Raw genomic sequence first — 23,363 nt, 5'->3', positions numbered from 1 at the left:
ATAGCAACTGGGGGCCCTGGTTATGAAAGGATGGCGTATACAGGAAATGTTTCCCCCACTAATACGTCTACTAGCCAGGATATGGGACAGGACAGGAAGAACAGTCATTAAAAAAGTACCCTATGCACCAGATTCCGATATCTGGATCATCCCACAATTTGCCCAAGTAGTACAGACAAAATCGGTTGAGAAATGGAAATAATTGGGCTGTCTAATGTTGGCAGACCTATATCCTGAGGGCAGGTTCACAACATACCAAGACGCGATGGAAACATTTGTGCTGGGTGATGGGTAATTTATGCAGTATGCAAAAATGGCAGCCACGGCCCCACAGATCTGGTCGACATTCCCAGAAGCTCCAGAACACTCGCAAACGCTAACCACTATGATCACAATGACAGGGGGGATTTGTAACCCACTTATATAAAGCATTAAGGACAGATAAGCAATGTAAGCCATTTAGGGTAGAAGAGATGAGGCAAACAGCCAGCGAAGAGCCACTGACGCCGGCAGATTGGACAAAAATACATGAGGAAGTCCGTAAAATCTCGATATGTGCCAGGTTTGAGCAGATACAATACAATATTATACACATGATGTATCTCTCCCCTAGGCGACTACACACCATAAACAGAATGCGAGACCCAAGATGCCCCATGTGCTGATACGCCGAGGCCTATTTCGTTCATATGGTCTGGCACTACTCCATAATACAGAAATACTGGACCAAAGTAATAAATCAACTTAGCACAGTGACGGGGTGGAAGGTAGCATTCGAAATAAGGAGCTGCCTCTTGGGAATTATACCCAGAAACACAAAACGTAAAATCAGCAGACGTTTCTTAATACTAGGACCCGCGGAAGCCAAGAGACGAATAGCAATACACTGGCTAACCCCTCAGGGCCCAGCCATAGACTTGTGGAGGGTTGACCATAAGAAATGGGCAGCGGCAGAGGAGGAACACATGAGAAAAACTAGGCAGGACAAGAAACTACCAACGGTGCTGCAGGCTTGGGGAATAATGATACAAGAGGTAATAGGGCTGACCCCACACACACAACAAGATGTAGGGGGGAGCGACAGGAAACGGAGGATACCCAAAGACATAACGAACAAGCTAGTGACAATCAGAAAGTAGCTGAATGAAGGGGCTGGAGTCGGAGCCGTATCAGAATGATGACTATCAGAAAAAAAACCTAATGTACCTAACAAAGCACTGGATATAGGAAGCTGGTTTGGGGGGGAAAGAGGGGAGTTGGTTGGGAGTTTGGAATCTTGATCTCTGCAGCTATGGAGCAACGCATCAAAAGTTGACTTGACAATGCAGCAAAAGTTAGTTAAACTGTACTAAGTGTTGTAATTCATTTGCTATCTTGTCTATGACTGTAAGAAAATGACTGTTTAGTGAAAACAATAAAAAAATTGTGACACAGAAAACAAGCACAATTAGCCAGGGGTAAGGCACATATAGTCTTTTTACAGGAGACCCATCTGCCTGCCTCTTAGGTGGCTAAACTTCAAAAGAAATGGAGGGGACAGCTATTTCGTACAGCTAACTAAGCGTTTGCACGGGGAGCTGAATCAGGGCAGGGGTCTCTTATCGCACAAGATATGCATATAGACACCAATGGTAGATACATCTACCATTGGTGGAGAAGTGTGGCTCAATGGTTAGAGCGGCAGACCCTGATGCAGAGGTCTGGCCTGAGACCAGGGTTCAATTCCCGCTTCGGCGGGTCTTGGGCTTAATTTCCTCGGACCTGATATTTCTCGCCTCGGTGCCTATTCTAATCATGGGTCCCACTCTGCAACTCTGGGCAATAGCTTGCTTAATCTCCACAACGGCCCCAACAGCGCAGGGGATGCCTGGCTGCACCTTGGGGGTGCCCAGGAGTGGACACTTCACAAGGAAAGCCAGGATGGGTTCCTCTGCGGTATAAGTTCAGCGCCGGGACACCTCCGTTGGTAGGTAGCTGCGCGCTTTACAAATGCCATATTATTATTATTATTATTATACATCCTGGTTCGGTGCATGCTGGATGGCATATCAGTGGTGTTTGGGAGCCTCTACGTCCTGAACATGGAGCAAGACACTTTTCTTACCCAGGTGGGGGAGCCCTCGCGTGTTGGACCACATACCCTGTAGTGGGTGGAGACATTAATGCAGTCTTTCACACCAACTTGGATCGGTTCCACCCCCCACTGCCAGGTGCGACCTCAATACGACAGGCTAGAGCCCTACATATGTGGTTTCAGGGATGGTCACTGATAGATGCATGGAGAAGTCGAAACATAGGTATGCGGGAATATTCTTACTACTCACCGGGGCATGAATTGCATACACGGATAGACCGCATATTTTGTAATCCATTGTTACTCACACAAATCACCCACACAACCTACATATGTAAAACACTTTCAGATCATAATTCACTGGAAGTAACTTTTTCATGGGAGCGAGTTCCCACTCCAATCCCAACTTGGAGACCTGATCCTCGCTTTCTAGAAGAGGGAGTTTTTTCATGACACTATTTCTTCGACCATTGATACCTACTTTACAAATAATACTAATACAGCCTCCTCTATAAAGGTAGAATGGGAAGCATTTAAAGTGGTTATATGTGGGAAAGCAATTGGCTGGGTGGGAGCATGCCAAACTGTTAGCCGAGACCTGAAGCGGGTGGAGAAGAGCCTGGGTGCACTGGAGCGCGAGGTGGCTTAGACTGCAGGCAGGGCAAAAGTACTCCAGGATTCCCATACAGAGTATGCAGAACTTCTTAAGAAGTTGTGGGTCATAGATTTTCGTGCATATACACAGACAGTACACACTGAGGCAGACAGACCGGGCACTCTGTTAGCGCATTTGATTAAGGAATGCTCCCAAACCTACACCTATACTTGAGATGGTCACCCAGAAGCAAACCTGTGTACCCACCCAGAACGAAATTAATGAGGCCTTCTAGGATTATTAGAAGTCTTTTTACTCGGCCCCACACCAGCTAAACTTGCAGGTGATTGAAGACTTCCTAAATACAGTGCGCTTGCCCCACGCAACGGCGGACGGCAAGGTGTAGCTAGCAGCACCTATAATAGTTGCTGAAATTCGCAATGCCATTAGGGAACTCCCTAATAACAGGACCCCAGGCCCAGATGGCCTCCCGCTAAAATGTTACGCCACTTTCGCCTCACAGCTAGCTCCTCGTCTGGACGGGCAACACCGGGAATTTCTACGGGCAGGGTCACTACCTCACACCACAGTGCAGGCCATGGTGACCTCGCAGCCAAAACCTGGCAGGGACCACACTGAGATTTCCGCATATAGACCACTCTCATTGCTTAATTCGGAATACAAAATACTCAGCAAAATACTTGCCAGTCACCTCCTCCCACTATTACCAAGATTAATACACTTCGATCATTGTGGTTAAGTTCCCGCGTCCAGTACCTCACTAAATATACGCAAGCTCTACCATGTCAAGGCTGCCTGCCCCGAGACCCTCCCTGGCGTGGGGTGTTTATCGCTTGACCTTCGCCAGGCCTTCGATACACTGGGTTGGGATTACATGTTGGCCACTCTTCGGAGGTTTGAGACCCCTCCAAGTTCATTCAGTGGATTAAACAGTTTTACACTTCCCCTACAGTCCAGGTGTGCACTAAGGCATATATATATATATCACAGGCCTATGATATACAAAGGAGCATGAGACAGGGGTTCTCACCTATGTTGTTTGTGCTCCCGCTCGAACCCCTCGCATGTCGTTTACGCACTGACTCAATCGACTGGAGTATCCCTATTAACCATACGATCCACGCATTGTCACTGTATGTGTATGACAATGATCTGCTCTAAAGATCTGGGAGAAAACTTGTATATGGTTCCTCGCACCTTTGCCCAGCTTGAATCCCTCACAGAGCTTGCTATAAATTTCGGGAAATCACTTGCATGTCCCTTTACGGAAGATCTCCACCTACAAGCCATCCCCTTTAGTGAACATGAGATAGCTGTGGCCTCTACTACTTTGCGGTATCTGGGGATACAGATCTAAAGAGATTCAAATTACCTACTGGACGGGAATCTACAGAAGGCAAATGTCTCACTGCGTTCTAGGGGTTGCTTTCTGGAGATTGCTCCCTCAACTGCCAAATTCCAAGATGGTAATGCTTCTGCAAATCCTCTACTTGTTTGCAAATCTACCAGTAGTGATTCCTAGCTCAACTTTCTGCGCACTAAACACTCTTCGGGTTGAATTAATATGGGACGCAGGTCGTCGTCGTATTAGCTTAGCAAAGCTGCAACTCCCATCTGATGCTGGAGGGATGGGGGCACCTGACTTTCATGATGACTGCTTGGCGGGGCACTTATAAGGGCTCTCATATTGATTGGTAGAATGAAACATGCAAGAAATAGCTTACACACCCTGGGTGATAGACCAGAAGAATCTTCACATACTGTTATGTCCAGGGATACTAGTCCCAACGTCAGCCCTGGTGCCACTCAAGACTGCACTCACTTACTGGAAACAAGCCCTGAAATACACTGCACACACCACAACATATGCTTCTAATATACAACTCCTCGGCTTCCCACCCACACAAGCACAGAAACGAGAAGCGGGCTTTCTCCATGAGCACGGGCGGGCATGTCAGGAATGGGGGCACTGTTCTAAGATGGAACATTACTCACCCACACAGACTTCATACACAAGCAAGGGCTCATGGGGCGCTCTTTATGGTAAATGCCAGCCTGGTGCAATACATCAAGCGCCATTGGGCACCAGATGGGACTGAACTGGACACAAATGAACTAGTTAATTCACTACACTTGATGGGGACTGGCAGACACTTGATTCGCTGGTTGTATCGTAGTATCCGCTCACACCAACCCTCACCTCGTTTCCCCGTACGGCAAAAGTGGAAGAGAGATATTAATAGAACATTCCTAGACAAGGAGTGGAAGACTATATCACAGATACCCCAAGTGGTAATACGTAACTCATGACTCAAATTCATACAATACATGATAACATAGCGCGCATACCTCACACCGCTTAGGTTACACTCCATTTTCCCCATCACTACAGCGGCATGTACCAGATTCCCCACAAGATGCCGATTTGCTTCACATGCTCTGGGCCTGCCCTGCCCTGTTCCAATATTAGCGCAAGGGCATGTCGGACCTGGAGGGGGTAGTGGGAGGTGTGGGGGCACATCATGGCACACGGTGGGAAGTTGCCTCCTAGGTCTCTACCCATGGAGAAAGGGTTACAGTGTCCAGGCCAAATTTGCAGATCTAGCGCTTACTTTGGCAAAATGCAACATCACCAGGTGGTGGAACTCTGCCACCCGACCCAGGGTATAGGCATGGAAAGAAGAAGTAGAGCACTGGGGACTAGCAGAGAGTGGTGCTCTTCGCCAGGAAGAGTGCCAGGGCCTACGGAAAAGACCCATAGCAATGACCTGGGGCCTTTCACTAGAGTCCTTTAAAGCTTCAGACACCTTTAACACCTAGTGACATACCATTATTACACCTGCGTGGCTCTGGACCAAGATGGTTATGTACTGGCTAGTTCTTGCTGGCCTGCCCACCTTGCCCTCATCACTACTACAAACAAAGTTACAAACACAATGGGTTCCAATAACATCTTCCCGATGTCCGCCATCCCATGAACTCAAACAGATGGGTACCTAAGCCACCCCCCCACTACTAAACACTATCTCCTAAGCAGGTCTTTCATGAATTCAGAGTCTACTGGTCGTGCCTTGTCGCTAGGGTGGAGGAGGAGGGGGTGGGGGGTTATGTAGTATTAGGCCCAGTTAATTGGTATGTTCCTATGGCCGGGTTGAACTATTACAGGTAACCACGACTGTACCAAAATGGTACCCGTCACTATGTATTTGCTGCTGTATCAGACGCTGACTCTCACTCATTCCACAATACATTGATACCAAATGTGACCCAAAGTACTCACTGATATTGCATATGCATGTTATCACATGGAATTATGTGCTTTGAGACACCCAACACAATTTATTATTTAAAAAAATCTAAATTAAGGCCCTTTCAATTGCAAGGTAACTGCAATTGTGAATTCCTGTTTAGTAGAAAACTATAGCAATATTAGGTGTTTAGAAGAGTTTTAACAACTGTTTGGCCCAGTGTCGTCACCTGCTGCACCATTCAAATCATGACCCTAGTGCCTGAAAGAGAGCTGCACTTGTGACTGACTGTTTAGTAGTAAAATATTGCAATACTAGGTGTTTAGTGGGGTGCCTAGAGCTTTTTGTCCTAGTGTCACTGCACCTGCTGCACCATTGAAATCGTGACCCTATTGGCTACTAGATAAATGCAATTGTAACTGTCTGTTTAGTAGTAAAATATAGCAATATTAGGTGTTTAGTGGGGTGCCTAGAGCTTTTGGTCCATCTCTTACGGCACCTGCTGAATCCTTCAAATCATGACGTTACTGGCTACTAGATAAATGCAATTGAGACTATCTTGTTTAGTAGTAAAATTTGGCAATAATCTGGGCTTAGTGGGGTCCTTAGAGTTTTCGGCCCCAGAGCCACTGCACCTGCTACACCATTCAAATCAAGTCCCTTTTAACTGCAAGGTAACTGCAATTGTTACTGCCTGTTTAGTAGTCAAATATAGCAATATTATGTGTTTAGAGGAGTTCTGACAACTTTTGGGACTAGTGCTAATGAAACTGCTGCACCATTCAAATCATGACCCTGTTGTCTGCAATGTAATTCCACTTGTGGCTGCCCATTTAGAGATAAGTATAGCAATATTAGGTGTTTAGCGGGGTGCCTGGAGCATTTGATCCCGGTGCCACTGCACCTGCTACACTATTGAAATCATGACCCTGCCTACTAGAAAACTGAACTTATGACTGCTGGTTTATTTGTTAAGCATAGCAATATTAGCTGTTTAGAGGAGTTCTGACAAATGTTGGGTCTGGTGCCACTGCACTTACTGCACCATTCAAATAATGACTCTAGTACTTGAAAGATAACAGCACGTGTCAGTGCCTGCTTGGTAGTAAAATATAGCAATATTTGGTGTTTAGTGGAGTTATGACAACTTTTGGCTCCAAAGCCACTGCACCTGCTGCACCATTTAAATCAAGCTCCTTTTAACTGCAAGCTAACTGCAATTGTGACTGCCTGTATGTTAGTAAAATATAGCAATATTAGGTGTTTCAAGGAGTTCTGACAACTTTTAGGCCCAATACCACTTTACCTGCAGCACCATTCAAATCATGACCCTGTTGTCTGCAAGGTAACTACACTTGTGACTGCCTTTTTAGTAGTAAAATATTGCAATTTTAGGTGTTTAGTGGGGCGCCTTGTGCTTTTGGTTCTGGTGTCACTGCAGCTGCTTAACCATTGAAATCATGACCCTGTTGTCTAAAAGATAATGGAACTTGTGGTTGTCTGTTCAGTTTTAAATTTTAGCAATAATCTGGGTTTAGTGGGGTCCCTAGAGCTTTTCGCCCCCGTTGCCACTGCACCTGCTGCACCATTCAAATCAAGTCCCTTTTAATTGCAAGGTAAATATAATTGTGACTGCCCTTTTAGTAGTCAAATATAGCAATATTATGTGTTTAGAGGAGTTCTGACAACTTTCGGACCTGGTGCTACTGCACCTGTTGCATCATTCAAATCATGACAGTTGTCTGCAAGGTAACTGCCGTTGTGGCTGCCTATTTAGCGCTAAAATACAGCATAGCACTATATTAACTTTATTTTTAGGGCACAATGTCTATTACAACATTTAGAATTTGATCATATTGACCAAATAGAGTAAGTTGAAGAAAATCAATCTGATAATGCCTGCAAAATGCCAGAAAATGCCACTAACGTTCGCTAAAGCATCTGCTCTACACATCAGAAAACAAACATTCCAGCTTACTGTTAAATGCTGTCTGCCTTATCTGTGGAAGAGATCTTATCTTGACAGTGAATGGGGCTTAAACAGTGTGAACAGCTTTAGTGAAAATATTGTAAATGCAAACAGCCAGGGGAGGTTAACAAAAAAAAGTTCCTCACAAAAGTGAATGAACACAGTAATTCGACAATGGGAACTGATAAGAGCCCCCTTTTAAGATATATTAAATACCACAGATTTCATAAGCACAGCGCAAGAGCTGTGCAGGCGAAACCTAAAAAGGTGCACAAAAGCGGATTTAGTGAAAGGAGCTGGCTGGTAGCAAATTCTAGCTAACAGGCCTACCAAATAATGTTTTTTTTAACTGAAATTTGGAAACAAACAGGAGTGGGAGGGGCTTGGGAGCAGGTCAACAGCACTGACAAGCGGCAGTGAAGAGGATGGAGGAGCAACAGAGGAGCAAGCATTAAAAAAAGTCAAGCAGAAAGGGTAGGTGGGGGGTAGTAGCAAACATGCTTAGAGGTTTAGAGAGCAACACGGAGTGTGGGGGTTTTTGAAGCAGCACATAGGGGAGAGAGCATGAAAACACTCCTCCCACAGAGCACTTAAAGCAAAAGAAAAAAGTAGTTCCCTGAATGTAGGCAGTGGAAGGATACACGTCATCCAATCAATTGGATGGTAAAGAAGCTATGCTCCACAGGAGAAACAGCCCGAAGAAGATGAAGGGAAGGCAACAATTAGGAAGCAAGCAAATGAGATTGACAACAAACCCAACCAAGGAGAAGCAATGGGCCCATGCAATGCCCACTGTAATTACTGGTACTGTACAACAATTGTTTTCTTTTTTACAACAGACAGCTAAATCTGTCAGTTGATGAAATCTAAAAAGGATTGTTTATTACAAGTCTGTTTCTAAAAGTTGGGAAGATTGTGATCATAGCACAGCAAACCTTTTGTTGATAGTATTTCTAGTAAGCAAAACACACTTTTGGGAACAGCACTTTAAAAAATAATGTATGGGACATAACCATCAAATAACCCTTGCATTCTTTGGAATCCTTACATGCAATATGAATATTCATTAATCATTTATATACATCCACCATTAATATTTAAGATCTCACAGCAGATTTTCAGCTGATGGGGCAATTGAGCATTTGACAGTGGTCGAATTGGAACCTTTGTCCAACAAACAATTATACTTTTATCTCCCCAGATATGTTTGAGTACCAATAGGGTGATGTTGTAGAAGACACTTCTGCTACCAGTGCTGATTTAACAGAAGCTGCATCAGGGTAAGAATCCATGAACCCTTTACAAAGGGAAATGTTACACCCACTTTTTTCGTAAACAACATATTTTTTATCACACCTGTTGAGGTAAAACCAATAATTTAATATGGGCCTATGCTGGTCATGGGGTAAGCAAATTTGCCTATCAATATAAGTACTCTTTGGAAACAAGCAAGGGTTAAGAATCAAAATTCTACATACAGCCCTACCCTTGATCTTAATAAACAACTCTTTGCTTGCCTTCTACTTCAACAGATCACTTGCCATTGGAAACAACGTCAAAAACTTTCTTTTAATGCTAGTGCTTTGAACTGTGCTGAGGCCTAAGAGTGTCTGCATGCCGTCATTTTCCATATAAAGAATCTAAATGGAACTCATTTACAAAGTCACTATGTAAGCCTGAAAGCCAGTCAAGGATGCCACCCATCTACACCTATGCATGATAAACTAAGCTAAACAAGGTGCACCTAACACAGCCACAACCATTGTAGGATGGTTATATTTTTTTTAAAGTCCTCCTATTGCACTTTATAGAATGTATTCAAGCATGGATAGAAGACAGTTGCATCTGCTGAATGCAAGAACTTCTTAAACTCAAAAAATAAAGCTCTCTCTCTGTTAGTAAAATTTGGCGACTGTTTTATGTTCAAAATCTACTCATCTATCAGAGTTGTGAAATTCTTACAGCGGGCAGTGCAGAAAACTCTTTAGAATGCAAAGTAGACTGAAGCAGGAGCCTATCCAAAATGAGTTTGTGGTTGAAAAGATGGACAACTGTCTAATTAAAAAACCCATTGTATTTTTGTCTCCAAGTAACTCATTGTGTGGAGAATATTTAGTCATGAGATGTGAGTAATACTGTCCGGGCTTATCAGCATGTCAGTCACCAATCTATCCACCAGGCGCATCTCCTGGTTTATACTGCTATGTACTGCCATAAAGATCAATCAAGCTTTGCACTTCATTCTTGAAATTGATTTCATAAGGCACCCAACTTTCATGAATTTAACACTGTGATGTATATTATACCGTGAAAGAATAAGTGAAAGAGAAAAAAAAGCATAGGCATGCATTTTATAATGCACCACGATTTAATCCAGAAACAATACGCGAATCAGTAAAATAATTTGCACTTCATCACCAAAATCAACCCCAAAATAAAAATCAACGAATAATTTCAAATTAACCGATCCATTAATTTGTCACACCATAGCTGCGAACACAAACGAATAAATACTGAAAATACTTACAATTTACAACACAAAGGTTATGTCAATTACTTCGTGTCATCCAATGCTAATTTGGACTTTAAAACCAGAGTTGAGCTATGAAGACACATCAAGGACAGCCTTTTAGCTACATACGACGGCACTTCATGTTTTCAAAAGAATTACTTATATTAATCTGATCTTGACGATCATATACAAGCGATTTAGTCTTCCCAGGAAGGCTCTTTGTATAATTACTAAACCTTGCCACGTGATAGCTACTGGCGGGATTTCCACTGAAGAAAGGCAACTATTGGGGAAAGCCATCTATCAGGGTAAGGAGCGGTCACTCCATCCTAGTGGCTGATGGGTCACTGCCAGGTGGGGCCCTACTGACCCAATAAGCAGTGCAGGACTATCACATATGTGGACTCCCTGTCAGTAAACCAGCAGTGGCCAAGAGAGGCCTAATGTGTTGCCCCTGTGTACGCACCCACACACATTACATCCTGCCCTCTGCTGTTGCCTGCTACTAATTCTGGGTTCGTATCATGAAGCCGGTGCTGACCAGGCACACGTCTCTCTGGATAGGACCAGTTATGTGCTGGAATATTGTTCAACAGTAAAATTCCATGAAACCAGATCGAGTGAAGGGGGCTCAACCATCCTCTGGGATGGAACAGCATAGGCCAGCTGTGTGAGGTGGACAACCTCTCCCCCGCCACCCCAGCAGAGACATTTGGGATAGGCTGGTCAATGATCTGCCAAGAGGAATTCTTCCATTTTTCATGTCTGGGGCAATTGCGTTTACTTTCTGTAATTTCTCATCTCCAGCATTAAGGCCCAATGGAGACATTTACCACCTGCCCGGCTGGGTCAATATACTAATATGAGTGTTGCGATTCTTTAAGTCATCATATAGGTATTCGGGAAGAAGTCTCAGGTCTTTGAGGGGTTTTTGGACTAAAGATGATTTCCCACCTCTATGCAGCCATATGACAGGAGCAGAGACTAATTCTATGAATGTGGCAGATGCTTCTGAACCTCAAAGGGGCAACTATTAATTCATAGCACGTGGCCAGAAAAGACCTTTAAAGCAAATGGATTTCCCATCACCCTGTCCCTATCAGACAAATCTAATCTTTCTATATTTGAGTCTCGCTTCATTTCTCAACCTCAGTGTTAAATCATGCATACCCTCTCCGTTTCGTTAGAACTGTGCACCATCCACAAGTCTCCTTGTACACCAGTCGGGACAGAAGCTGCAATAGAGTGAAAAAGAATGGTATTATAATCTCATTCAAGCAAATGAGGGAGGAAGATGGATGTTACTCGCATGAGATCACAGGGCAGGAAAAATGATGCACCACTAATTACAGTGAATGGAACATAAATGATACGAGTTTGGTTACTTATGATTAAACCAAGTCACAATGAGTTCTACGACCTTGACTGTGTAATAAGAATTACATTCATTCATTGCATCTCCTTAAAACGACTGCATTTTAGCTTACAGTCACGTTCTATCAACCGGGCATTAATCAAAGTTATTATCGGACCTGCATCAGGTCGTCTTCAGAAAAGCACTGCGTTGTGTATAAATAGTTTGAACACTAATTTGTAATATGTCAAAGAGTCACAGGTAAACACAATACCAACGTACAGAGTTAAGTTGTCAAGTACATTTCCGGGATCTCTGGATTTTCGCACTTACTTCCACACTTGTACCATTCTAATTGTTGGAACATCACTTTACCCCACTGAGCTACAGTCGCCATACCAGCCACAACTGGAAGAGCTTAGAAGTGGGCTAATTGGTGGCAATTGTTATAGCAAACTGAAGTTTTAATTTCATGTATTCTTTTGTTCCGCAACCTTTTTCATAGGCGTGATCCATCCATTACTTTAGCTTCCACTGGCCTGTGTCATAATGGTGGCTACAGCCAGTCTTTATACGGCTCTACTCACTGTACGCAGCAAATAATGGCAAGCATAGAAATGGCACTTTTCTAGCCAGAGGAACATACTCATTCTTCTGATAGTCAGTTTATTTTCACCCTCTCGGCCCAGGATGATCAGCTCATTCGGAAGAACCAGAGAATGTGCAGCTCTGCATCACGTCATTGGCCCACGCGAGACTTCAGCCAAGGGCAGAGCAATGGGAAGAACCTGCATCCACATGTCCCATCCTTCCGCACTAATCCGTCTTGGGCGTCACCTGCCTTTTCACCCAAGAAATGTTTATATGTACGTTACAAACTTGATTTTTTTTCTTGGCGCTTAAATAACAGGTGTTATGCCAGTTGGATACTTTTAAGGGCTTACACCTTTAAAGTGCTTCAGAGCGCGGAACGGGAACAGAAGAGGGAAGGTGGGGATATGAGAGTGAAGATTGCAACAGACGGTGCAGGTGCATCAGAGAGGGTAGAAGTGACCCTTGGAGTCATATGTGCTTCTTCTCTATTTCTATATGCCAGCCTAAAGCAGCCAGACCGTTCCCACAAACCGTGTTTATTTACTGTTGTTGAACATTCTTGCAGGGATGCCTGCCACCAACTCAGGAATGATGCTGATGTTTAATGGTGAACAGCAAACATGTGGCCTCCAGACTGCACACTGACACGTGCCGTGGACGCTCAACCACCCAGCTGGGATCCCAACATGGAAGAAACCCAAGTTCGAAGTAGGCATTGTTTCAACTCAAGTATGTGTGTGGTGAGGATTTCTGTAGTTAAACCCCGAGAGATTGAAGTCCTTCACTATACTAGGGCATCATGGACAGGGCATCATGGACAGCAAGGCAGAATATAAACAAGCATTGGCAAAGCCAACAGGTCTCGCCTATGCAAGATCTATTGGTTTTGTTAATTGTTTTAGCCATTAGTCCTCATCTTTGGGACCTTTTGAGTTTGGCAAGATTTTGCGTTGACGGTGAACTTTTGGTGTGGTAGGGCTTTTTTTCGTTGGGAATGTTGTTTTCTTTGAAGACACACATTATATGAAGATTAGCATTTCCTAAATGCCAATATAGAAATATATTTATAAGCACCAGTAGTTCTCAACACTGAAGGGCACTACTAATTGAGCAGAAGTGCACATTGTGCAAGAGAAGAATGCTGTCACTTATAGCAAATTAAGCCAATGGCTGAAGTAGATTGACCCAGTGCTCCATATTGATGCTGGGGTGGCAGGAAGCAAAATGTGAAGGGCTCTGTAGCGCACCAATGGATAAAGCAGGCTGACTCAAAGCCACTATAAAAGTAAGAATGTATAGTATAAACATATTTATTGAGAACAAAAGGTATTGGCTACGCCAAGCCTAAAAATTAACACCTCAAGCTGCAGAGATACATGTGCAGCAACAGCATTAACCCACTGAACTATCTTACCAGCACTGATATAATTAAGAAGCGGAAAGAAACTATAATTAGGGTTAAGGGAATGTCTCCCCTGTTCCGAGCAAAATCAGCAAGCCAATAGGTCCCGCATTTGCGAGAGTTAGAACTATTGGCATTGTAAATGACATTGTTTTTTACCCATATTTATGATTTGGAGTGGAGTGGATGTATGTGAAGTGGAGTGGAATTATATGGGTTAGATTGGAATTGTTAGTTGTGGAATTGCGTGTGGTGTGGACTGGATTTGTGTAGTGGAATTATGTGGCATGGTGGATAAACAGGGGTGAGAGCTGCACAGAATAGATAGCCGATATAATACTTACTGATGTCAAGATATGCAGACATCAAGATACACCAACATTAAGGTATGCCGATGTCAAGCTAAACTGGCGTCAAAATATGCCCTAATCAATATACGCCGACTTGGTTGGTGAGTAAAAAGCATTAAATCTATCCCTACTCTAACCCTAAGATGACATCCCTACTTAAGCATTTTCAGGGGAAGGAATACAGGTGTTAGTATGTAGAGTCTTCCTAAGAAGACTCTCCACGATCAATGGGTCATGTAGCATAAAGCTACCAAGACAGAGCTTGTTCAAAGATGCTCTCTCTCTGTAGTGGGGCACTATCCCTATCCCCAGCAACAAGTTATCCTTAGGTAGCATTCCCAGGGTGCAGTGGGAGTCATGCAATCTGCTCTGGGTACAGTCCTGAAAGTGATTTTCCATGGTGACGATGGAGTCCTTCCCTTGCTACAATTTGTCCTTGGTTCCCAGGCCTTCTCCTTTGGTGAAGCACAACAACCTTCCTTTATCGACTCAAGCCATACGATTGTAACTTCTTCTCTCCCTGCGTGACTAGTAAAACAGACATTCGCTTCTTCACCTGCAACACAAACTCCTCAGTATACATGAAGAACAAATTCCTCAGTATACATGTTAATTCTAAAGTGAATGTTTTCAGGGACTTGCATTTCAGGCCTACGAAGTTCAGCTAACATAAGAAAGCATCATATAAGCTTTACGAATTAGCATAACATTAAGCTCTTTCAACTAATGCATTTACCTACATATAAAATGACACAATTAATAGGCACATTTAATACATAAACAATAATCTGTTGCATAACACAAATTCTCCATGTTAATGTTTTTTTGCTAGTTACATTCATTTTCTACGTTAGTTCTCCATGTAACTTGTCAAAGGCATAAAATACGTCACATTTACATGTTAATACGTTTCACAATTCTAACACTTCACGTTAATACAACAAAGGATTGTCGAAAGCGCCCCTAAGGCAAGCCCGTACACGGCAGTACGTCGCCAGGCGCCAGTGCCCCTGGTCCAGGGAATTCTAAGACACATATCTACCCCCGGGAGTGTCTGCTTGCCTTGCAATCCATAGTGCCTTGTGTAGATCACAATTTGCGCCTAGACACCCCCCAAAAGCAGTGCAATAAGTATGGGTTTAGAGCCAGGGTGGGCTCTGGGTTTTCCCATGCAGCCTCCAGCTCTATAAACATTAATATCTACAGCCTTAACTGCAGGTCTCTTGTAAAGCACCATGAAGCAATATTTGATCTCCTTCAGGATTCCGCACCGGATATACTCTTTTTGACGGAAACCTGGCTAACCACTGACTCTGTGGCAATTCCTGCCTTGGCCCTCCCTATAGGCTATACGATGCTCTCACATAACAAGCCTTGTGGTAGGTGAGGTGGTCTAGCAGTGATATTTAAATCTGCTTTTTCCTGTACTCTCTCTCCCCTCAGACTATCCCAGATTGCGAAAGCGCCCTGTTTAAAATCACAATATCATATAATTTCACTTTCACTGGGCTTCTTATTTACTGCCCACCAGGGCCTGCCAAGGCTTTTCAAGAAGCCCTAGCACACACCGCGTCTATCCTTGTCCTAGAGACAGCCAATCTGAGCATTATAGGCGATCTTTAATTACATCTGGAACGCCTTGACTCCCAGGACATCTCCAACATTTAGGGAGACATGGATGCCTGCCAACTAACTCAACTAGTTGAGGGACCATCACATCTTGCAGGTCACTTACTTGATCCAATATTTTCAAATATCCGATCTCTCAGAGTCCACACTCCCCTCCCTCTGACCTGGATGGATCATTTTCTCATCCCTATGTGCCTCTGTCTTGCCGGCGCCTCTTTGCGGACCCCCCATCAGTCTTCCATGAGGCGTCACTGGCACAAACTGGACGCATCAACCTTTGTGTCCACCCTAAAATCGTTACGCCCAGATTGGCCTACTGATTTGGAGGCAGCTGATAGAGCCTTTAGTAATTGGATTAACAACTCACTCAATCACTGTATTCCAAAGAAACTGACCAGCGCCAAGGGTACGCAATCGCACGCTGGTGCTGGAAAAGAAACACTGTAAAACTTTGGAACAAATCTGGATGCGTAACAATGACCCTATTGAAAAAAAATTCTACAGGAAGGCTATTAAAGCCTACCACAAATTAGTTCAAAAGACTAAAACTCGTTCTATGCCAATCGGATCACATCGAGCCCGAACCCCTCTAAAACTATCTTCTCTCTAATGAATGATATGATAAACCCCCAGCAGGAACTAACAAGATGATATCCACCAACGTGCACTGTGAATCACTGGCAAGCTATTTCATAAATAAAGTAGAACGCATTTACAACGCACTCGACTCGAGGATGGACGTCTCCAAATCCTTGCCGATCACTACTTTACCTGACCTCCCTCATTCTCTTCAAGATCTACCATCTTTGTCTCTTAAAGACTTGGATGTCCTGGCAGCTAAGGTTAAATCAGGTTCTCCTGATGATCCAGTAAAACCGGACACCTTTAGGAAATTCGAGGACTGTCTTATGACTAAGGGTAGGGAACTGATTAATAGATCGCTCCAGTTGTCAGAGATCCCCAAATCATGGAAGCATTCTAAGGTCATCCCTCTGTTGAAAAAGCCAGCACTAGATGCATCTATGCTGGAGAACCTTCGGCCAATTTCTCTGCTCCCATATTTTGCCAAGATTATGGAGTCCCATGTTAACATCATCCTGACCAAATATCTGGAAACTAATGAGATTTTGGATAGATCAAAAAATTGGTTCCGGGCCTAGACATAGTACAGAATCCGCCCTTCTGGCAGTTACTGAGCAGGCTGAGGGCATCGGTGGATGAGGGCAACACTTCGGCACAGATTTTACTCGATCTGAGTGCGGCCTTCGACACGGTCTCCCATAAGATTCTGCTTCAACGACTTGGGGAGATCGGGGTCAGAGGCAAGGCCTTGGCCTGGTTTGCGTCTTTTCTATCTGAACGTTCCTTTCAGGTCCACTCCCCTCCCTACTTGTCCAGCATCTACCCCCCTTGGTAGAGGTGTCCCCCAGGGCTCAGCCCTGAGCCCTACGTTGTTCAACGTGTATGTCCGCCCTCTTGCCCTCCTGGCCAAAACCCGGAATATTAATATGACATCGTATACTGACGATACTCAATTAATATTCAACTTTTCCAACAATCTGGATCTAGACCAACTGCAATTCCGCGAAGACGTTTTGGCCATATCAGACTGGATGGCGGACAACTATTTAAAACTCAACCCCGCGAAAACGGAGGTGCTCCTGGTAGGTCGCGATATCCATAAATGGGACTATCATTAGTGGTCTGCGACTCTGGGCACCCCTCCCCAACCAAAAAGTGTAGTCAAGAACTTGGGGGTCCTGATGGACAATGCCCTCTCATTCAAGCTTCACGCCCAAAAAGTGGCAGGTACATGCTTCGGCCACCTACGCAGCCTGAAACCCAATCTGGTTTTTTTTTTTCGATGCTCCCACTCGCTAAGTGATTATTCAATTGTTGGTTCAGTCGCGTCTTGACTACTGTAATGGACTCCTACTTGGCGTGAATAAAACTATCACTAAGAGACTCCAACGGGCACAGAATGCTGCTGCCCGCATTCTTTTTGCCCTCCCTAAGCACTGTCACACTTCCAATCTTCTGCGCCGCCTTCATTGGTTGCAAATTGAACAGAGAATCCAGTTTAAAACTCTCTGCACCACTCATAAAATATATGCAAATTGTCTGGTTCACAGGTGTGTGATCTGTGCCACCAACAAAATAAAATGTTACCCATTTTTGCCCATTCTGTCTACAGTGAGGCTCTTAATGAGGTACTAATGAAGCATGATCTTATTTTTTCATGTGATGGCCAAAACCCCAGTAATCCCTTGGTCTCCACCTTTACAGGGAATCATGCTGGCAGTACTATAGACCACATTTTGCTATCTTGTGATTTACTGCCCCACCTGACCGGCTTTGAGGTCCTTGGGTCCTGTATTCACGACCATAACCCTTTTTACATCACTCTGGAGGCCTTCAACCATAAAACAAAACCTAAATTAGCAGATAATTTGGCAATATCGTGGAATAAGGGCTTAAATCTAAAGTGGAATAAAGTAGATCCACTCTTATTCAACCAAACCATAGTTTTTGACTCCATAGAGCCCATCATAACTTGCCTAACTGATGGCTAGGGCCCAGTGAGATTCAATATGCCTTCGATAAAGTCTGAAGGTCCATCTCAAATAATCTCACACTTAAAGCTCCATGCAGAGAACCACAATCTTGTCGCTGGTTTAATACAGCATGCTTGGCGGCACACAAGCAACTGATGGTACCACTGAAGAACCGACTGTGTGTAGCATTTGAATATAAAAAGGTCCTCAAGGAAAGGAAAGAGTGGAGTAGCGTACAGTGGAGCAGTGCAGAGTGTAGTAGTGCAGAGTGGAGTGGCGTAGAGTTCAGTGGCAGAGAGTGCAATGTAGCAGAGTAGTGTCAGAGTGCAGTGGAGTGGCATTGAGTGCAGTGATGAAGAGTAGAGTGCAGTGACGTAGCATGCAGTGACATAGTGCAGCTACATAGAGTGCACTGGCGTAGAGTGCAATGTGTAAGAGTAAAGTGGCAGAGTGTGCAGCGGCACAGAGTGGAGTGACGCAGAGTGAGTAGAGTAGCAGAGTAGATTATAAAGAATTATCAGTGGCAAAGGTATCAATTGTGCGAACCAAACAGTATCCCCATGTAATTTATAACAAATCCTACGGTGCTCCAAGGGGAAAGAGTAGCCACCTATATCCTTTAGTGTTGAGTGGACGATGTCCACAGCCTGATATCAGGTCTGGCTGACACGGATAATGGGAGCACTCTCGGATCGCATTGGAAATTCGGAATAAGGTAACATTTAATGATGACATCGTCTGTAATGTCAGGACATTGTTTAGTGTGCGGTTGGCTAGATATACTAAGTGGCTCACGATATATGGAATTGGATAATATGTGGTTTTCGGCACAAGGCTTGGGACAACTTTTGAGTAATTTACGATATACACTCCTGGAAGGGATGTATGTCATAGCACTGGGATTTGTATTCTGAGGTACAGTGCAGTAATGAATACCGACTGAAGGGAAGGAGTTTGGATACATGTAAAGTTCTTAAGTATAATACAGCCATACAGACTTTTTATTTCTGTTTGATTCTAGGTTATGTATATTCCTTATTTTAAACCTACCTTGAATACTCGGATTGGTTTCTCGTGCATTGTAGTGACTTACCGATTTTTACCTACAGGACACTATTTTCACAGTATAAGAAGTTTGGAATCCTATGATATACTCTGCTGTACTGACATTAAGATACACTTGGTGACTGTGTTTAGAGGCAACTTTACGAGAATATTATATTTCTAACTACTAGCAGTTATTGTATTACTATCCGTTTAATTACAGATGTTTCTGGACGATATATTGAGGGAATTGGATATAGTTCTTTTGATGATTAAGACGCGTGTAAAGGTGAGCTGGTATACAATAATTAGGGCACACTACTTACTTAAGTATGATCAAGTATAACCAAGAGTGGTTTATACACGGGTGCACTCTGCTGATCGGAGCACATACATGATGCTAAATCTATTTGAAATATAATCAGACATTGCACGGAATCACTAATAGCATGGAAATCGCAACATTGGGCACTTATCTTGATTTTGAAGGGACCACATTCTATTGGTGGCAACTGTGTATTTGAAACCACTTTCCTGAACCCCATCTTTGCTTGGGTATGGTCACCTAATTCTAAATTGCATGGAGCGTGACATGTGGGGATGCCTTTTGACAGGAAGTGTAACAACACAATGCTTTTTATATGAGTCATGGTAGACAACTATTTGGTTTATTTCTTTTTGTAGCCCTGAATTAGTCAGTTTGATTCATGCACCTATGACGAAACAGGTGTTGGCTACGAATTGTGATTGAAGCTTATTCTGAAAACTCCAGAAGTGAATTACAACTAACTGTGACGATGGAAAAATAAAGCAAACACAAGAAGATGATAGCCGGAGCGCTGAAACTTTTCAGACACTCCACCCCCAGTCACAGATCTGGGTAGAATCCATCAACATTCTTTAGCTCACTTTGTCACCTTAGTTCAGACCAAGCTATATGCAAATCAGTCTTGACCCTGTGCCTCATGGGAACAGTCCAGCCCGAACTGCCAAGCCTGGTCTTCCTGAACCGGAAACAAGCAACCTGGGAACGGTTTCTGGGTAACACCCTTCATCAGCCAGGCTAGCTTGAATCCTGTGGCAAAGTGAGCAAGGGACCCATGTCTGGGCATACCCTGCCAACTTAGGGCGAACAAAGCAAACACAAGGAGATGGAGGAGGGGGAGGGGCGAAAAACAGTACCCTGAATCACATCGAGAGCAGCGGACAGGCACTGATTAAGTTGAATCAATCTGTGCTTGATCCTTGCTCTACAGCAAGCATCGGAAGTGACGTTTCGGCACCATTGCCCAATTAAGACAGCTTCAAAGAAGAGTGTGGCTGAAGCAGGCAAAATGATCAGCAATTGGCAGGTTCCAAGTTTTTTTTGTAAAGGATTGTGTCTCGCAAGCGAGACGCAGGAGCTAGCACATGTTCTCGCAGGTTCAATCCTAAAAATGCAAGCCTGGAGCCTCTGCTCAATGCAGCAGCTGAAGGAGGCTTTGCCATTTTGAACTTGGCATTTCCTGGTGATCATTCATGAAGCATCTCTAACTGATTATCGTCATAGTCTCTTCTGTATATAGCAGGTTACCAACAGTAGGAGTAATGTAAAAAGAGAAATGTGATCATTACTATATTTTGGGAGGTTAAAAAAGGATTGGAGGTACAATCATCCCATGTGAATGTAGCACCATAAGACACACCACTAAACTAGGCATTGTATCAGATGGGAAGACAGATTTAGATAAGCAGAACCGTTAATGTTTTTCCAAAAAGCCAGAAGTGGTTTTAACTTCCTCAACTTGAGCATTACATTCCACGGGTTGCTCACAATTACTGGAAAAGATGTACCTCAGCTTTTATCCTGATGAATTTTGGAGAGCCCAATATATTTTTGCCAACTGATCTCAGCACCCTACTGGGCCAACAGGGTTTAAATCAACATCTTGGATATTCTGGAGTCATCGCAAAGTAGAATTATGAGGTAAAGTATCTTACATTGAATCTACCTTAGCCACTATGGGGAGCCAATGCAGTTTACAGTAGATACAACATAATATGGGCTTCCCCAGGTAAATCAAAGATAGTTCCTGCCAGCAAATGTTGCAACACTTGAAACTTTTTTATTTCGTACATTTTATCTGGAGTTTTTGTAAAAAGCTACTAAATCCCTTGCATAACTTCAGGAGCGCTTTTGAATAGGTGGTACATATGAAAGTGGCTGTAGCTACAGAATAAATGAGCTAAAACAAGTGACTTGGTGCCATATAATTATCCACTTCTGTCAGAAAGTGGTGCCCCTAGATTGTGGTCTGGCACCTCACGCCATCATGAGTTATTTTGTGTGCTAAGCTACATGTATTCAAACTCAGAACTTCGATTGTCTCCTTTAAAATAGTGAAATCCTTCTTCCACACACTCATGTTTTCTTCGTGGTGTCAACATCCACCAAGGAGTCATCGTGTTTAAAAGGGAACTTTTTATTAGAATGAAGAGGTTCAAGGTACGCGTGTTGAAGGGTATAGAGTGACATGACAGTGAAAGAACAGTCATGCATGGAACTGGTAAAGCAAATGAGTTTAAACAATATAATTCATCTAAACTGTATGTAATTTGGTGGTGCTATTATCAGAGCTGTTTAAAAATAGCTGGGATGCCTGAAGGGGTTCAAACTTGAAAAAAAGATGATGGCCAGAGGATGGGCAACTAAATCAGGTCTTAGAGTGGCTTTTGAGTGCACTTCTATAATCCTACAACCTCCGGCAGAATTTTGCAGACAAAGATGACTAAAACATACAATCATGGCTCCTAAACTGATGTAGAACTGTGGTGATGAATGCTAGTGACATCTGCCGAGGATGAACACATGCGGGATCCCCCTCGGCAGAGAGTGCATCACATGTAGTGAAAGCCACTGTGCGACTGACAGTGGAGTAGATGGGGAGAGCAAACAGAGCAGTTCAAACTCGCTCATGGGCCTGAACCCCTGTAAGGAAAGAGGGAGGTGGAGCATCTGTGGAGTGACCATGGTGACAGAAGAGGAACGACCAGGCGCCTGGAATCCGGACTGAAGCAAACCACCTGACAACAAGCGAAGACTATCAGAGAAATGCAGAAACTGTTGAGGGGCCTGTAGACTAAAGGAGACAAATTGTAAGACAAAGGAGACCTAAAACTTGGGGTTAAGCAAATTAAAGTGAGCGTTGAGAGGTACACAGATGTTGGGAGGATAAGTGTCGGGGCTACTGTGGGTTCCATAGACATAGGAGATGAGCAGTGTGAGGTGAGAGATGTAGCAACTCGCAAGTAGCCAGCAAGCTCTGGCAAATACAGCAGATACCTGAAAGAATGTGTCACATGGTCTGATAGAACCACTGCAGGAAATGTGAAAGAAAGCAGTGACGCCCAGCAAATCTGGGAGTCCGGGGCAGGGTGTCTGATGCAGAAGCTTGGGTCATCACTATATTAATGAAGTATGCAGAGGTGGGAGCCACATTAAAGGACAGTAGATATGACCAAATGATTCTGAATACAGCAGCTAGAAGGAGGAGAGGGACGCCTGCTCCAGTGCTTAACTGAACTCACCGAGCGGAGACCCCTGTCATGGAGGTGCTGTAAGAGAGGAGACCACGTTCAACCGCTGAAGGTACCAGGACATAAACTGAGGACAAGAAATTAGACCTGCTGATCCAAGCAGGGAGGTAAGGCTGGCAAAAAACCAGTAACATCCCAAATACAAACATAGCACGGCATGGGTAAGGTGTGATACATGGGACCCTAACAAGCTGATAAGGAGGAGTCATTAACTCTGTCAACAGTGGGGCAAACACTAGCAGGAGTGTGAACCAATTGCCAAGAGTTATCAGAGCTCTGGAGGATTATCTGTGAAGGTGAGCACTGCACCATCATGGGGAAGGATAAAGCAAGGAAACCTAAGCAGACTAATCTATCTTTCAGTATGTGGCAGGGCAAACAGAAGACCACACAGGCATGGGGGGGCCCGGCCCAGTAGAAGTGGAGCAAATAATAAAGGA

At 43.9% G+C, this 23,363-nt stretch overlaps 1 protein-coding gene across 9 annotated transcripts in view; it reads right to left on the bottom strand.

The window, feature by feature from the left end:
• The window catches only part of SLC37A2 (solute carrier family 37 member 2), an 892,550-nt gene that overhangs the window by 69,537 nt on the left and 799,650 nt on the right, over positions 1-23,363 (bottom strand). For 6 of the 9 annotated variants that reach the window (XM_085646069.1, XM_085646068.1, XM_085646072.1 and 3 more), the window contains 2 exons: positions 11,590-11,654; positions 10,435-10,509 (listed from right to left, as the gene is read on the bottom strand). In XM_085646069.1, coding sequence (XP_085502195.1) covers positions 10,461-10,509; positions 11,590-11,654 — 114 coding nt within the window. In that variant the 3' untranslated portion in view covers positions 10,435-10,460. The remainder of the gene's footprint in view (positions 1-10,434; positions 10,510-11,589; positions 11,655-23,363) is intronic. The other 3 variants (XM_085646070.1, XM_085646073.1, XM_085646076.1) reach the window with 1 other exon arrangement.

Source organism: Triturus cristatus, chromosome 3_1 (assembly GCF_964204655.1).
Source record: "Triturus cristatus chromosome 3_1, aTriCri1.1, whole genome shotgun sequence".
Taxonomy (NCBI): domain Eukaryota; kingdom Metazoa; phylum Chordata; class Amphibia; order Caudata; family Salamandridae; genus Triturus; species Triturus cristatus.
Note: the sequence above shows the minus strand (reverse complement) of the source record. Positions and strands in the feature narration are given on the sequence as shown.